Raw genomic sequence first — 17,674 nt, forward strand, 5'->3', positions numbered from 1 at the left:
CAGCATGCAATAAGGTCTGTATCTCCTCCATGCCCAGCTGAGTTCATGCAGGATGTTCCTGTGGGGGGATGAAGCTGATGCTGAAGCACAGACAAACCACTTGTTAAAGCCCTGATTGTTACTGTGTTCATATCATACAGGGAAGATTTCTCTGTAAATAATTTAAAACTGCCTTATAATATTAAATGGGATACAATTACTAATTTTCCGATACATCTCAGTCTTCCTGCTTTCCTACTATCCCTACCAAAAGCATTCACTGTAGTGGAAACACCAAAACCCACCCTTATCCTTTAGTGAACAAATGGTTTCTGCAGAGGGAACAAGCATGGCCACAAAGGGTCTTGGGAAACCAGGGCACTGAGAGTGGACCAGCTCCAATCCAACACCCAAACTTGGCTGCTCACTACTTCCCTGAATATTAGTTGCACTAGGGACGTTAAAAACAGTTCTCTCTTTGGTTATTTATTTACAGATACAGTATTTGAAATGGAGAGCTTATGGAGAGCTCTAAGCACCCTAAAGGATCATTAATAACTGCAGCACTGTTGAGAATTTCCCTCCCTGTTATGGCTGCAGATAAGCAGAACCCATACAAATTGAGCTCGATTAAAAAGAACACAACTACAAACATGCCCTTCTTCATACAGAACTGGAGAGGGGTTTAAGAACTTCAACAACTGAGCTTTGCTAATCACTCATGACTAATGGTGTTTCAAACATCATCTTCACTGCATTTGAGCCGGGCAAGAAATGTCATGCATTCCTCTGAGGCTTGTTCTGTCTTTGCCTACTAGTGTGGGAGGGATGGATTTAGAGAGGACAGGCAGCACAGAGGCGCTGCCCACTCTGCTCAAAGATGACCCCAGGGAGCTGCAAACCTCCAGACTCTTATGGGGAGGGAGAAAAAAAAATAGCAAATGGAAATATCATTCTACATGGAGAATGAAAAATGATAAGATGCTCCACCTCTGTAATGCAAAAGGAGGAATGGGACTCTTCTGCTTACAGACCTACTGATGACTCTCAAATTCAAAGCTGTGCTCTAGAGACAGTGAGATCTGGGCTGTGCTTCTTCCTGCACAGGCTCTGGGTCACTCCTGCTTGCAGAACTGAACACCTCCTTTGCCAAGGGTCACTTTTCAAGGAGTGGGTCTGGACTGCAGTCACTTTGTGTTAATGGAAAGCCAGGCAGCACCCCAACTGCAGACTGTAGCAGAGGGACACTGACCGACTTCCATCAGCAGCCAAACCACTGGGCACCCCAAAAATGCTGAATGCAGGTACACAGGGGCACCTGAAGAGACAGCACTGCAATGCTGACTGTCTCAGAGCATGTTTTGACACTTCTCAGTGCAGTCTGAGTTTCCAGGTACCAGAAAAGAGCGTCAGACAGAGCAACACATCACCTGTGGTATCGGCTGGTAAGAGCTACCTTTGTAAAGGCAGTCCAATATCCCCAAGGATACTCAGGGTGTGTTGAGAGGCCAGGTCATGGGGGCAATGTGGTTTTAACACATTAGCTCACACTTATTTAAAGCCAATAGGTCATACCTGACTAGCAACATGCTGCATTGAAGTCTTAATGTACCCTAGCTGAGCAGTGTAAAAAGGTATTAAGGTGTTAAAATGGCAGTTGGCCCTGTCTGCCACAGTTTGTCAAACTTAAGTCCATTTGTGATTTCTGTGGATGTCCACAGCTCATTTTGACACACTCCTGCCATTGACAGATGGAATTCACACATAAAGGCTACATCTGCTTTTGGGGCCGTGGATGTATGTGTTCTTCCTCTGCCTGTGCATGGACTCAGGTCAGCCAAAGCCTAGGACCATGGCAGTGTGGCTCTGTGCCAGGGCCGTGGTCCTGTCCCCCAGCACAGCTCAGCCTGGCCAGGGACCCCACATCTGTCCATGTGTACAGGACAAGGGTCTGTCTGAGCTGCAGGGCAGCAGCATCAGCTGCCTTTGGGGGCCTGCACCTGGGCTTTACCCCTGCAGAAACCAGGAGCGAGGAGCAAAGGAGAAACTTCACCCACTCATGGCACAGTCAGGCTCTGCCACAGACTCAGAGCACGTGGGAGATTTAAGGAAAAGTGGGGATCAAATTAGTCTGCCTCTCTGCTACGATTCAAAGGCCGTATGTGCCACGTTTAGTATTTCTGCACGGTGCTGCTAGAGCCAGAGAGGCCAGCCCCACACGGCGGGTCAGTCTGCTCGAGGCAGGAGATGTGTCGGCGGTCCCACGCTGACAGACTGCGGAGGCTGCTGCGTTCTGGGGACTGCCTGTCCCTTACCGCCCTGCTTCACTCCTTTGTGCTATTTTACATATTGAGAGGTTTTTATAAAGGCTTGTTTCAACCTGAGCAGAGTTTTAAAGGCTGTAAGGTCTGGCTGCTCTTGTCATTCCCAAAGCATTTGTAGTTACAATTAAGATCTGTGTTAAAACTACTGTCAATTGGCCTCAGCGCTGTGAAAAGCACCAGGCCCGGGGAGGGATGGCTTCCCCTGGCTGAACAGGGAAGGAAGAACAGCAGCCTGCTTTAAAATGGGAAGAAGAAATAAAAGCCTACAGAAAGAGGCTGACCCCAAAGAAGAGAAAAGACGACTGTCTAGTGCTCAGCAGCTGGTGGGTACAAAGCCCCGAGCACAGGGGCCGAGGGAGGTGCTGCTGCTCCTCAGCCCCTGGGTCACTGCAGGACAGCACTTGCCTTGCTGGACTGCTCTGCTGGTTAGATTTAAATAGCAATTCAGTCTCCTGGACTAAGAATGATTTAGCTACTTCCCTTCTGAAATGTCCAGGGAAAAAACTTTACCTATTTTCTTTTTTTATTCTGTTGAAAATTTCCATTATTCTTTGGAAATTTCTCTTAGTTTAAAAAAATAACAGTGCTTGAATGGGTATCTGGTAGGATGAAGAGTTTTATTTTTATACCATCTGAGTGAAAGAGGAAAATTAAGGTTTTTTTTTTTTTTCAGCCTGAACTGACGCTTTTTGATTTATGAAAAATCAAATACATTTCCTTTTATACAAAATTTCATTATTATTATTAATTAGTATTACAATTATCATTACTACTACTACTATCACTAACATTTAAAAATTGCTAAACCACAAAGCTTTGTTATTCCCTCTCCAACAAGCCTGCTGGGTTCTCCTGCCTGAAGCAGAGGAGTTTGGGAATATCTGCTCAGGCAGAATTCCCTGCCTCCAGGGCTGCCATCCCTCTGTAACCAAGTGCATGGGCATAGCCTCTTGCAAAGCCACAAGGCCCAAGGGGCAGAGCTGAAATTGTCCTTGACTTCAGGGACCCTCCAGCACAGCAGACTTGCATGCCCTCCAACCAGACCTGACATGATATGAGACAGAGGAGGGAGCATTTCTAATGGGAAGCATTTCAGTGTGTAAATGTCAATGTGTAACTCCAGGGACTGCTCCAGTCAGCCCAGCTAATGCCGACCTCCAGCGAGTCCTTCAGGGGAGTCAGGGCTGTGGCACCCTCCAGACCTGCAGCACGGTGACACAGCACCCCTGGAGCTTTGGGTGCAGCTCAGTGCAGACTGGGGCCCCTCCCCTCCATGCAGAGTCTGGAGGTTGCCCTTTCTCCCCCGACCCTGCTGCGTTCCACAGGAATTGACAGCAATAGTAACAATGAACTGGCACAACCCAAACATTAAATACAGTTAATTAGGGTTTTAACATTAAAATGACAAGCCATTCATTTCCTTCAATTGTGCTAAGAGCAATTTTAGAAAAGAGTTGCGTGCATGGGGCTATGCAAAAAGGGTTCAGTATTCAAAAAACTGGCTGAGGTGCCCCAGCAGTGCCAGGTGGTGGCAAGGAGGCTGCTGGGTCAGGAATATGCTGTATTTGACAAATGACTAGTCACTGCTTATCACTTGAGACAAATGCAATCTAAAGGATTGTTTCTGCCACAGCTCAGCTGAGCTGCTGGATAACTGGTACCAAAACCAATCAGGCCCCTTTCATCCTATCAAGTCTATCTTCCACAGATGCTAACAAAGGTACTTAAAATCTAATCTGCCTCTTGTCTTCCCAAAATGGAATCCAGAGGAGCCAAATTTGAGTAATTTTGCTGACAAGATTTGCAGGGGCATTATCTTAACATAGTTTTAGCTCCCTAATAGCGTTTTAAGCCCGTGAGACATAAAGGAAAGTTAGCAGGTAAATGAGGCGCTTGCTCCAAATAATCAGCACTTCTAGAGCACTTCTCATCTTCAAAGGGCTCAGTACACATCCTTGTGAGTGTGGTACACAGCCCCCTCTCCACGGATGGAGAAAGAGGCCAAGGGTATTTCACAATGTTTGCAAATAGAGCTGGGAAAAGGTTTGGAGGGTTGCTGAGGTCTGCACTCAGAGTTCAGGGGCTATTTTCCCTGCTTCCAGAAAGCCAGGTGGATTTCCATGCAGCCTGCAAGCTCAGTTGAGCTGGGCAGTTTGGGGAGCTGGCTCAGCAGCACGGGGCTGGAAGCATTAACTTGGGTCTGCACTCAAACCTCACGGGACACATCTGACCTTTGAATAATTGAGCATTGCAGTGGAGAGGCTTCAGTAACAGAGCTCACAGCATGAGTACAGGAACTGCTGGGGGTCAGGGAGGGAAACATTCCTCAATTTTTCATTAACGAGAAAACACAGATGAAAACTGTGCTCAGAATACAAAGGCACTGACCTTTTTGCAGGGGAAAAGGAGAATGGTGGGTGGTTTTGGGGCTGTTTTAAGGAATGGTCTGTGGTGCCTGCAGGGCTGGTTTTGCTGGTGTGGAAAGGTCACAAGTATGATTAGGGCTAAGTTTGATGCTAAGGAGGCAGAACTCTCTTGAGTTAGGCTGGTCCCAAGAGGCTGTGGAAAAGGCAGCTGCAGCCAGCCTGCTTATCACACACTGGTTTGGGCTGGAAAGGACATTTAAAGATCACCTAGTTCAACCTCCCAGCAGTAAGCAGGGACATCTTCCACTAGATCAGGGTGTTTAGAGCCCTGTCCAGCCTGACCTTCAATGTTTCCAGGGATGGGGCATCTACTGCCTCTGTGGGCACGCTGGGCCAGGTCCTCAGCACCCTCACAATGAAGAATTTCTTCCTAATATCTAATCTAAATCTGCCTTCTTTCAGTTTAAAGCCATTCCTCCTTGTCTTATCACTACATGACCCTCTAAAACATCCCTCTCCATTTATCTTATAGCCCCTTTAGGTATTGGAAGGTGCTCTAAGGTCTTTTTGGAGCCTTCACTTCATCAGGCTGAAGAGTCTCAGCCTCTCCTCACAGGACAGGTGCTCCAGCTCTCAGAGCATCTTCGAGGCCCTTTATGCAGGTGGATCCTGTATGGCAGCTGCACAGACTAATCTTACTGGGCTCAAGACACAAAGGTTGTAGCCCATGTCACACCTTTCCTCCCCTAGTGTACACAGCCCCTGTGCTCTGACTGTTAGCAGCAATTTCAGGCTCTCTTCTGCCATGCTTTTTCCACATGGTATGGTTATTTTATAAGCGAATGAACAAGTTTCATTGCTTGTCACTTGCAAGTACATCAAAAGGACCCAATTACAGCTGATACTCTTGATATTCCTTGAACCACACACAGAGCCACTGAGGGTATAGGTTTCCAGTGCAGTGTAATTTGCTTGGAACTAAACTAAACCTTTGCTTCAGAGGTTCTCAATGGACTTGTGTTCTCTGAGAGAGTGAACTTCAGTTTCCCAAATTGCACAACTGAGGCATGCAAAGTTCAGAAGATTTGCATAATAGCAAACCTCAAAGCAACAGGGAAGCAAAGAAGTAATCCAAGGGTCCAGCACCCTGTTTACTTTCTGTAATCAGTAGATTCCCCTCCCTGCCACAGTACAATACAACAAAACCATTGTTATTTCTATAAAACATTTTCAAGTTGAACAGGTTACCAATTACATAATAAGGCATCAGGACTGACTGCTCCAGAGTAAGAAAACTTGTGAAAATCTAGCAATTACTTAAAAAAAGACTGATTTATTTGAAAAGAATTATCTCACCAAGCATTTTGCAAGATGATGATGCATTATCCCAAGGAAATTTTGAGGTGACTTTTAGAAATTACACTCAGCCACAGAACAAAAGGATGCAATTGAAATATGCACTTCTGCTCAGATATTTTTAATAAAGGGAAGCTTGTTAAAAATAAACTGCAAAAAAGATTTGGGCGGAATCACAAATCATCTCATTAGCATTTGAGGAAAAAAGAGACGAAATATCAGCTTGAGAAGTCTTTTCTGCAAAGCCAATTTTCTCCCCCTTCCATCTGGTTTAACAGTATTCCAAAATTCTCATTTTCAAAAAGGGTTCTAAAATGGCAGTTCCGGACTGTTTTTGTTCTTACTAAACAAAGTGATGTACACCCAATATAGAAATATAAAGAAGAATGCAATGAATTAGCTGCTTTTTTTTTTTTTTTTCTGTCTGTTGATTTTTGAAGCCAAACCCAGGGTTTAAAGAGAAAAAAACATGTGGGTGATTTCACACCTGCATTGTTTCTTACCCTGAAAAGTAACCATGGAGTTAAATGGGTCTGGTCAAACACAAACCAAGATCAGTGACCCAGCAAGGCTCAGCATCCCAGATCAGACCTTTAATGAGAGGGACACCCCCCACTTAAGAGACTGATACAGAAAAAGGAGATCTGGCAAATGAAGAAGAAGCATATAAAGAGCAGACTGGAAATTCTGCTATAAACAAGAATTTGAAGTTTGCCCAATGCTACTTCTCAACATTTTGTGGACTCTGATTTGGAGAACAGCAGCAAAAAAGTGACACTTTCCTGCAATGAAACAATTAGAAAAGTAGACCATAAAAATGGCAATATAAAGAAATATATAGAATTTTAAAGGTAGTATTCAAACAGATGATCTTTATTTTGCAGTTTATTAACTTTGAGCATATTTTTTAATAAAGAACATTAAAATGAAGGTTAAGAGAAACTTACCCCATAGACCAGTTCACCCACCATGCCATTCCATATCTTAGTCTCAGGGTCCCTAGCTCCATATTTCCCATCTCCAACAATTGACAGTTTGTATTTTATTCCAACATGTTTTGCTATTTCAGAAGCTAAGTCTACACAATATCCTTCATATCTCTCATTCCCTTCTAGTTGTTCATGGTTTTTCTTATACATTACATATGGTGATTCCTTTGAAACAAAAGTAAAGATCAAAAGTCTATGAATGTAAAATACAGCTGTAAACCACACAAAATGAGAGCTGTTATTATCCTTTATATTACTGGCAAATATTTACAATATTTCCTGCTTTGGTACAGAAATTAGAAAGACAGACTTCTGCAGCATAAAACTCCTTGGCTGGTCCTACAGCCACACATACTGTTGACTGTATTCCTAGTAAGGAGCCATTGAAGACAACAGGACTTTTTAACAAAGTTACACATCTTGCAGATTTAGGCCCGATTAGACAGTCAAGTAGCATCATTGTAGCAATAATTCAAATTTTAGTGTTTAAAGACTGACATATCCAACACCTGTACCATCACCACAATTTCCTAAGGCCCCACTGGCCAAGAATGGGGCTCTGATGGAGATATTTTCAAAGAAGCCTAAGGGAAGCTGGGCTGAAATCCTCAGCAGCATCTTTTGTCACTGAATTCCCTTAGCCTTCTTGGAAAATTCTAGTTGAAATGCTGATTATACCTCACTAAATCCATAGGAGTATAAAATACAATGCTTCAGGAAACAGCATAAAATCAACTCATGCTTAGTAGAACTGCAAAAAGCACAGAAGTCCCAATGAATGCTGTACAGAGCAGGTCTGTAGAGGTGTTGGGACTGACACAGGTGCTGCTCCTCGTGACACACAGGAAGAGCTTTGCTCCTTTGGAATTGCACAGGAAAAGGCTGCTTTTCACCCAGTGCTAGAGCAGTTCCAGTCCTCTACAGGCTTCATTGTGCCACCCTTACTCAGTCCACAGGGGTTGAGTTTACAGGAGCTGTACCTGAGTGAGGGGTGCAATATTTGACTCTACAGCACAAAGCCAATCAATCTCTGTGCTCATTTACAGGCATGCATAATAACTTCACTTACATGAGGCACTTAATTGAGTTCAAGTGTCTGGGAAGCAGCAAAGCACAATGGTGAGCTCAGTGAGCTCCTCCTGTGAGCAGACTTACTGACACATACATCAGTTAGCAGGGTCAAGCCCTCAGAACATCTCTGGTAGATACTGAACTTTCCAGTCACTTGAATTCACACAGTATTCAACATCTGCCTCCTGACAAGGTGTTTAACACACCTCAGGAGTCACGTGCCTTGTTTCCTAAACACAAACACACCACGAACATAAAACTTACCAAGATGGTAGTGACTACTATAGTTCTGTTCTCCACAGATGAACTGTCATTAGAGGGCAGCTGATCTAGTGCTGGCACATATCTTTCATATTCATTCCAATAACCAGCCTACAAAAATGGAGATTACCTGATTACATACCTTTACAAGGACTCTGATACCTGAACTTGTAAGAGCAACTGTCAAAACCTAAGGCTTTGTAATATTTCTCATTCACTGCTTTTGTCATTAAGGGTCTACATTAGCTTTACATCTATTTTCTTAAAGAAACAATGTTCTTAAGCCCAAGAGCAATTCAGCACAAGCCAAATCTAAGTGAAAACACATTAAATTCTCCCTGTCTCAATTCACATCAGTATGGTGCCTGTGGAATAAATTCCCATATATGCACAACATAAGAACATACTACAGACAAGAAAAGAAACTGCACAGCATTCTGAGTAAAATTCTCTGATTTTGTGATTTTTATCCAAGACAGCCCCTGCAGACCTGAGCTGGCTTTAGATGCACAGACATCACTGGCAATGCAGGCACAGCTGCATTATCTCCAGTGTGGGACACAAAACCCTCTGTGAGCACGAGGTGACTTTATCAGCTGGCTGGTGCTGGCCTTTGGCCCATCACTGGGCTATCACAATAGCTTCTGTATTTCTGCATGGCACAGAAGTATCACTGTTCTCTGCACCTTCTGGGCCATGTTTAGAGGTATTTGGTTATCAAATGAGCAGAATTGTTTAAGGAGTCTCAGTGGTGATCAAGCAAGTTAAGAACCTACGTCCAGGTGAAATCTGGGAATTTAAGAGACTCACCTACATACATTCTTCTCTCAGTGCTTTTGTCACCCTGTCTACCTAATGTTTTTGAACACCTTCCTTAAACTTCTTTTGTAACACGGATCTAGGCAACTATCCCACTTAGGATCTATACTTTATTTAGGAGACAAGAGAATTATTATGAAATTCTAAACAAAACTAAACATAATTTCTGTAAATTCCAGAAGGCTTCAATGGTTCCAGCTTCACTGTGGCTCTAAAGCCCAATATGGAGAGGGAGAGAAAGATGGAGAGGAATATAGAAGATAAGACTAAGCACAGGACCATGACAACAGGTATTATGTTTGGCAGTGAAAAAGCTCCAGAAGGGTTTTAAGGGAAAAAGTTGTCTTTGAAGTTGACAGAGAAACCTGAGAAGAGATGTTAAACAGGGTGAGTGGTTTAGTCCAGGAACTGACTGTAACAAGGTTCCTGGGATAGGGAAGACAGCATGGACGGAGCACTCCTCAGAACCCTGTCATTACACTGCATCTCTGGTTTGTTGGAATAAATATTTGAGATGGTGTTACATCTGGATCCATGTCTTGAAACTCACCTTCCTTGATCCAGCAGCTTTCATTTCATACACATCAATTGTGTAATTTGTTCTCCGCCCATAGGTGTCGAACTGGATGTTCCCTGTCATTCCTTGAACTTGCACCTTGAGGGAATAAACAGAAAAGTATTTTAATAAAAGACTCACTTTATTTTTTATCTATGTAAGAGACTTGTACTGCTTCTGACACAGCCAGTTGTACTGTTCAAAACAACTCCAGTCCCCATTCTCTGAGTTCCAGCTGTAAATATTTGTTAGCACTCAGCTAGTGACTCAGAGTGAGCCAGAGTGAGTTGCATTTAAATGAAATTATCCCTGCAGGTATGTTACATGTAAGAAATACTGATCCTGCCACGCTTGGTCACGCTGGGTTCACTGGTACAGAATGGAGCATCAGCAAAGCACAAGCAACAATTAGTGCAGTTAAACCCCTCACAATATGGCACAGAGTGATCTGCAGTTCAGACCAGAATGGCATCTCATTGTTCATTCTGGGAAGTGCTTTATTTTAAGATCAGTCCCAGTGTAGGAGAAAGGAACGAATGTCTTCTCTGAATGAGCACAGACAATTGTCTCTACTGCTTATGGGGTTTTGGTCTCCGTCAGGATGGATGGGTGTACAGACGGTAAGTCATTATCATTACCTACTCACATGAATCATCTGAAGGGGAAGTATAAAGTACTTTGTCTCAAAAAAAAAGCCTTTCTTATTTCCCTGTATGAAAGGATGAGGCATTTTCATTTATCACTGATCAACACTGACAAGCTGTCATCTCAGGCAGAAAAGGTAACAGTTTCAAACTTCAGTAGGGGAAAATTAGCTTTAATATTTAGCGAAACTGTAGAAGTCACAGGAAGAGGTGCTAGACTAGTCAAAGGCAAACTGTTTTGGGCTGGTGACTGATCTGCTGGTCACCGTTTAGAGAGAGGTATGAGGCACTGTAAATCAAAAATTCCATGGACCCAAAATTATACAATGAGCCAAATTCACACTGCCACATAGAGAGTTTCTTTTTATCAGTAAGTGGATTTGAACCTTTAAAATAGTTTATATCACTACAGGGGCTGGAAAAAATTGGAGGTATTCCTGTCTCCAGAAAGCTAGAGAGATGAATTGCACTTTGAAAACCAAATTTGACCCCAAGAGGTCTTATCAACTGCGGACTGAGCAAATGTATTTGTAGGGTAGTTGACACATAAGTTGCATCCAGATGTGAGTTGTTGTGCCTGCCTCTGGCATTTACTGGAAGCTGTCTGGCTACCTTAGCACAGCAGTGACCGGGTGTCTCACAGAGCTTGTTACACTGGCTCCATCCTGATGCCCATTGAGACATGAACTTCGTGCACTGGACACCTTTTGGCTTCAAATTTAATTTGTTTCTCAACTTAGGACTTAGCAAAATCTGGCTGCACTGAGACAGGAAGGCTTGCCAGGACTCAAACACTTTTGATGGCAGCATGTGGAGGCAATTGCAGAGTGACTATTTGTAAGTGCTCAGATCTGTTCAGGTAAACTGTCTGCCACTGACCAGATGTGTTAGAACCAGCTTCAAAAACAAAGACATGCACAGTTTTCAAGGCTGATGGGAAGAAGTTTCAAGTAATGCCTAACTATCCTGCCAGCAAGATGACTATAGTGAGGCACTGGACTTCTGGCTGCCACAGCATAGATATTTCAAGGATATCTTGGAAAAGGCATTCTTATCTGAGTTGATGCTACAGAATGGAGAGGAAAAATTATTAAATTATTTTTTTTTTTGTTTGTTTTTTTTTTTTTTTTTCCTGAGCAAAGATTCAAGATCATTGTCTGAATAGAAGGAGATAAGGTGATGGACAGGAGGGTTACTGGAAGGCCATATGGGATGATATTGGGTAGCTCTTTGAGGTGTATGGAAACTGCACTTACATGACTCTGAATAGCTAAAAAAGTTCAAGGCAACCAGCTAAAAGTCAATCTTCTGCATTTTTTGCCAATCAGGCCTTTTAATATCTTTTTAATATGTTTTTTTAAGAAGTTCTCCTAAATAAGGGAGTGTCCTATTGCAGTGTTGGGTTTCTCTATTGATATGAGTACCTCATATATCAGTACAGTACAAATTCTTTAACTATTGTGAAGATTGAATTTAGTTATTTCTCTTCAAAAGTGTGCAATGCTACACTAATGAATGTGCAGTTAGGGCATTTGTTAGGAGGTGAAAAAATAGCATAAAAAAGAGCTCTGGCTCTTTTTATGTGAGACTGAACCATCTCAGTTTTAAGAGTGTTAAATCTGATTATAATCACCCACAACTCATTATAATATTCTGATCTAATCCTCCCAATTTGGTAGCTGAGAAAAAGCAGTAATTAAGCTAAGCGTAAGAAGATTGACCTAGGATTTGTTTACATCTAACACAGGCTTAATTCTGATCTCACTCACTCCAGTTCTATGCCTGTCTAATATAATCAATGCTAACAGGTTTGTTTGAGAGTTACTTGAGCCAGATTAAAGGCAGCAATCTTGTCTTTTGTATCTACAAAAACATTATCCAATTTTTCCTGTAGTCACTTGCTTTAACACAAATAGCAGACTAAAAAGAGTTAAAAATCAACAATATTAGAGACATAAGTGAGGTAGGATCCCATGCCATAACAAGTGTTAAGGATAAAAATTTGGCCCTGCAGAAGGTAATCTGGCTGAGTGTAAGGTTATGCCAGGAATCAGAAGTGGTTGGAGGCTAAACTGTTCCTAGGTTCAGGCTGGTGCTGAGATCTATCAGTACTGCTATAACCAACAACAATTTCTCCACTGTTTTAAACCAATCTGACTTGACTTTTTACTGGCAAATTATCAAAACTGCACACAAGCATTTAAGTTCATAAACACATCTATCCCTGCAAGAATTACAATGCATGTACCAAAGACCCAGTCTAGTTGTGTTAGTCAGATTTGCAGGCTCACCCTGCCTTTACAAGCCTCCTAAATGTGTTTGATTACAAAATGGCTCATGCTCACTCTCCTGGGAAGCTGGGGTGTCACAGGGGATCTGGGGGATTTTAGGTGCTCTGGTGGGGACAATCAGGCAGCTGCTGCATCAGTACCAGAGAGATTTTGGCCAAAGTTTTGAGAGCTAGTATGATATACCTTGCCCTCCATTGACTATATTTTATCCATCCCTTGAAGTTCATCATTAACTTTGCTTTTACTTTGTTTCCCCTGAGGAGCTGCAGCTGTTTGTGTGAGTGCAGAATCTCTGCCCACATGGAGCAGGACACAAGCACTACAGAACTGCTGCTCTTGCTCTTTAGCTGTTATCTTTGCCCTTACCATTTTCAGTGCTCTTTCTATATCAATTCCTTGGCTCCATGGCACTGCAGGGTTAGCCAGGCAGTCTCCAGCACTGCCTCTCCTGGAGACATCCACACGCTGCCTTCGGAGGTACCGGAAAGCCTCTGCTATGACCAGGACTGCATCATGGGTCAGTGCAGACGTGTACTGCAATTGACACAAAGAGAATATAGCAACAAACTGCAATTTTAGAATTGCCCCCAGCTATCACATCAAGTCCTCTTTGTTAGAACAGAGGAATCATGCCTGCTCTTCAGGGCTGGTGACTGATCTGTCACTGTTTAGAGATGAGGTGCAAGGCTACATAAAACAAAAATTCCATGGACCCAAAATTATCCAGTAAGCCAAATTCACACTGATATTTTTTTATCTTTTTATCAGTAAGTGGATTTGAACCTTCTTTATAATACTTTATATCACTACAGGGGCTAGAAAAAATTGGAGGTATTCCTGTCTCCAGAAAGCTAGAGAGATGAATTGCACTTTGGAAACCAAATTTGACCCCAAAATGTCTTATCAACTGTGGACCCTTTGCTTGCTTCTCTGTCCTTCAGCTGGTGCTTTGTAGCAATTCCACCTATTTCAATTAACAAATTAAAAATATATTCATTCTGTGTAGCATATAGCAGCAAAATAATAATACTAGTTCACAGTTGCATAAAATTTCAATTTAATTGGAAACTTGCTCATCTAGATGAGCTTACTACAAATGTCTTCAATTCCATGCTGGACCATACTGATACCAAAGGAAAGCTCATATTTGAGTTTTTGCATTAGGCTTTTTTTTTTGTTTTTAACAAGATTGCCAAGAGAGCTTTGACTTGAAGTTAACATAAATCATTTCTGTTTGGATCACTATCCTGATTAGGTAGCATCTGTGGCAAGGAATAGATAAGATTACTTTTCTTAGGAAACAGCTATATAAGCAAGTAATCACAAAATACACTTTAGGCATTACATCACCTTGGTAATTCACCATCTGCCTTCCCTTACTCCACAATAAATCTGCAGAGGGTGGTTAGCTCTGTGGAGCAGCACTCTGGAACAAAACCCCCAGACAACTTAACTTACATGTTCCTGTTGCTGTCAACTTCATTCACTGCTAGTTGCATGTTATCTGGTGACACCCCCCCGTGCTATAAATTTAGTATCACCTAGAAAATGTCATCAAAGAGGGATTTTTTTTGGATAGTTTTTTCACATGTATCTGTGGTCTGAAAGTTCTTCCCTCCTAGAGTGGCCTGGGCTTTGTATATGACACCCCTGGGTTCCACTGGCATTACAGCACACCTGTAATTTCAGGGTCTGTGTAAAGGAGACCCTCTCAGCATGAACCTACTGGGAGCAATTGAACATGCTCAGTCTGTAAGAGCAGATTTCAAGTCCCTTGTAAGTGAACCTCAATATCTCCACATCATTTGTAAGAGAAGAAAAGAAGAAATGAAGAATGGAAGGTGCACCTGCCCTTCTTTTGGCTCTCTGTGGTCCCGTAAGATCTTGTCTCCTAAGGAACCTTGTGCTGGAGTTCAGGCCACAAGACCTGCTGCCCATGTGGGAGTTAGAAAGGCAGAAATCCAAGTTTCAGCTGCTTATTCAGCTACTATCTTTGTGGATAAGATTTATGATATTTAGAAATTAATTCTATCCGGTAGGGCAGGATAGCACAATTGGAGGTTCTGCATTTCTAAAAACTATTATGTTACTGCAAGTTCTTCAGTTTGATACCAAACCACAAGAAAGAACAAGGCATGTCTGCATGTGCAGATCAAGAGAACTGTGTCATAAAAAAGAGTGCAAAGGTAGGGCTGTGAAGAAGGTGATAGAGCAGACATTTCACTGAGCTTTAAACGACAACAGATTAAACTTACTGGGAGTGGGTGGTGGTTCCTGCTCTGACTGTACAGCACAGGCACTCTTCTGATCCTGCCCACCTCTACCTCTCTCTGTGATGCTTTACAATAATCACTCTCTCCTCTTTTAGAAAGTTAACAAAGGTTATATACATCACAATCCACACAATAATACAGAACTGGACAGTAATTTTAATCTATTTGTTCCTGTATTAAAAAAAGTCTTGTAATAGCTGTCCAATCTAGCACTACATAAAACTTACACACTGATAATTCTTTCAGCAGACTGCGTCAATTGTCAGTAACCTTAATGCAGCCCCTTCCAAGTCATGCCAAGAGAGCTATCTAATTTTCTACTTTATTTGAATTCTACTTATAAATGCATGAGCATGCAAAGAGAAAAAAGAGAGAAAGAAGGGAAAGGCTGATAAAATACAGAATAAATTAAACATCAGGACTTTAATCTCTAGTCAATTTTATTTCCTAATCAAAAAATATTGTACATCAATTCTTAAGTATGCTTTTTGTCTGATTGACAAATACTGTGCACATTTCTATAATGAGCTGTACATTTGTGGAACGGTAATGTAATCTTTGTGTTTCTACCATATACTTAAGATTCTTTTTTAAGGAGGGAGAATAATTTTTTCCTCAAGGTAAATTGCTTTCAAGTGGAATAAAATCATCACAGGTTAACTTTGTATATTTCAGAGCTTTTAAGATTAGTATGATACTTATCTTCACTTCTGCATCACTGCTAGAAGGCTTTAGAAAGCAGGACTAAGTCCTAATCCACAGGCAACAATACACTAATCCGGTTTTTGTGGGCCTCTGTTTGCCTTTCTCTGCCTCCTCTGAAATGCTAGCAAGGCTGTGAGATGGTGTGGGATTAAGAAAATTTTCCTCCTTCACAGAAATGACACAATCCCAGGGATGGAACAGCATCTCATCAAATGGCACCAGTCATTAATGAATGGCACTGCCAGAAGGAGCAGACCCTTGTAAGCGGCTCCTTTTCTGTCTCTAGCCCAGCCCAGAGACTGGGCTACTACTCCTACCCTGCTGTCCCCCATGCATGGAACTGAACTAGATTTTTTTACCTTCCTATCTGGTATTTTAATGCTTTCCTGAATTTTGCCTTACTCACACCGACACATTACTCCAGTTTATCAAAGTAATTTTGAATTCCAAATCTGTTCCATCAATTTGCACGTGTCCTTCCCAAATCAAACATGATGAAAGCCATGAACTGTCTTGTCAGGGCAGTGGTTTTTAGGTTTGGCTGCCCTGAGAAACCAGGCTATATACTACCATAGCCAGGTTTCATTCACCTATGGATAGCAGTGAAAAAGAACAGATCCCACCAAAAGAAGACAAGAAAGAAGGAATGTTACTAATATGCAGTGCTCCTAGAAGATTTTATGACTTTTGTGCCTGGAGAGAATTTCCCTGATGCACTCCTTCACAGGACACTGAACAGCATCCCCCTCTATGATAGAGATGCTGAGGCAGAAAAAAATCCAGGTGAGAAAGTAAGAGGTTGCAGGTTTCCTAATAACAGGTGCATTTACTTCCTCTAATCTGTGACAGTTTTGGTGAACCTGGGACTTTCATCCAAAAATTTTTTGAAAAATTTTATTGGTTTTAGTTTTAATAGCCAGGCTGTTTAAGTAAAGGACAGTGGTGCAAAACAGAGGCTTACATTATGAGGTAACTGCCAGTAGTAACTAGGAGGCAGCAGTGGCTCCTTAGTGAATCCAGAGCTACTTCATTTTGCATGTCAACTTCTCTATTACCATTAAAATGGACCAGTAATCCACATTTTGCATCTAAAACCTCATCTAACTAGCCCGCATATCCAGCCCAAGACTAACTCAAGAGGTTCACATTATAAGTTTTTATATCCACTGCACAGTGACAGGATTTGCAAGACCAAGTCTTTGCTTGTGAGGAGCTCCCACCACGGTGGGCACTTGGTGTAACAACCTCTACCTCTTTCTTCTGGAAGGACAGTGAATGTTGTGACATATTCTCATTAGGGATCTATATCATACTCATGCATATATCTGAGGTCAAAAACTCCCAAAGAATTGTTAAAAGCATATCATGTCCATCACTGATAGGTTACAATAAATACCTTTAATGGTGAGTTTTTGGCTTCAGGGAATTCCCTTTCATCAAGCCTCATCCAGCGCTGTAGAAACTGTTGAACCATTGGATTTTCATTATTAACAATCTGGAATCCAGTAATGTTGGCACCTCCATGCATTACTCTTTCCAGAACAATGTCTGTGAAACCCTGGGAGGACACACGTAGAAAAAAAAAAGAATCATTGCCATCCAAAGCCACTTTCCTCTGATTCAGTTTTACCTGCTACAAGTGCAGCAAAGGACACTGCCTAATGTCCCTCTTGTTAGCTGAAAATATTCTACCAAGGAGACATCTACTACCACAATTAGGATTTTGATAGTGGCATAGAACAGAATTTAAAACATTTTCTTATTATTTGCAATAGAAAACTTCCCTTTTGGGTTGTGGCAATGTGGTAGGTAATATTTGCCAGTCAGAAAGAAAACAGCAGGGAAACTTGAAGTACCATTTTCTCTTTTGTCCTGATCATGATGAAAACTGGTCAAGGACCTCAAATCCCATTTGTACAGCAAAGTGAACACAGAGGTTCAGGGCTGGGAAAGAAAACCACTCCATCTCTTGCCAGGCAGCATCACTCAGCATGTCACGTGCAAGCAGAACGGGATGATTCTCTCCCACTCTGTTGTTAT

At 42.1% G+C, this 17,674-nt stretch overlaps 1 protein-coding gene across 2 annotated transcripts in view; it reads right to left on the reverse strand.

Moving 5' to 3' along the window:
- The window catches only part of GRIA3 (glutamate ionotropic receptor AMPA type subunit 3), a 143,688-nt gene that overhangs the window by 43,661 nt on the left and 82,353 nt on the right, over positions 1-17,674 (reverse strand). For both annotated transcript variants that reach the window (XM_041396396.1, XM_041396395.1), the window contains exons 6-10: positions 17,031-17,192; positions 13,023-13,190; positions 9,716-9,820; positions 8,350-8,457; positions 6,973-7,179 (exon numbers count right to left, since the gene is read on the reverse strand). In XM_041396396.1, coding sequence (XP_041252330.1) covers positions 6,973-7,179; positions 8,350-8,457; positions 9,716-9,820; positions 13,023-13,190; positions 17,031-17,192 — 750 coding nt within the window. The remainder of the gene's footprint in view (positions 1-6,972; positions 7,180-8,349; positions 8,458-9,715; positions 9,821-13,022; positions 13,191-17,030; positions 17,193-17,674) is intronic.

The sequence above is a fragment of the Onychostruthus taczanowskii genome, unplaced genomic scaffold, assembly GCF_017590055.1.
Source record: "Onychostruthus taczanowskii isolate IOZ18803 unplaced genomic scaffold, ASM1759005v1 scaffold13, whole genome shotgun sequence".
NCBI lineage: Eukaryota > Metazoa > Chordata > Aves > Passeriformes > Passeridae > Onychostruthus > Onychostruthus taczanowskii.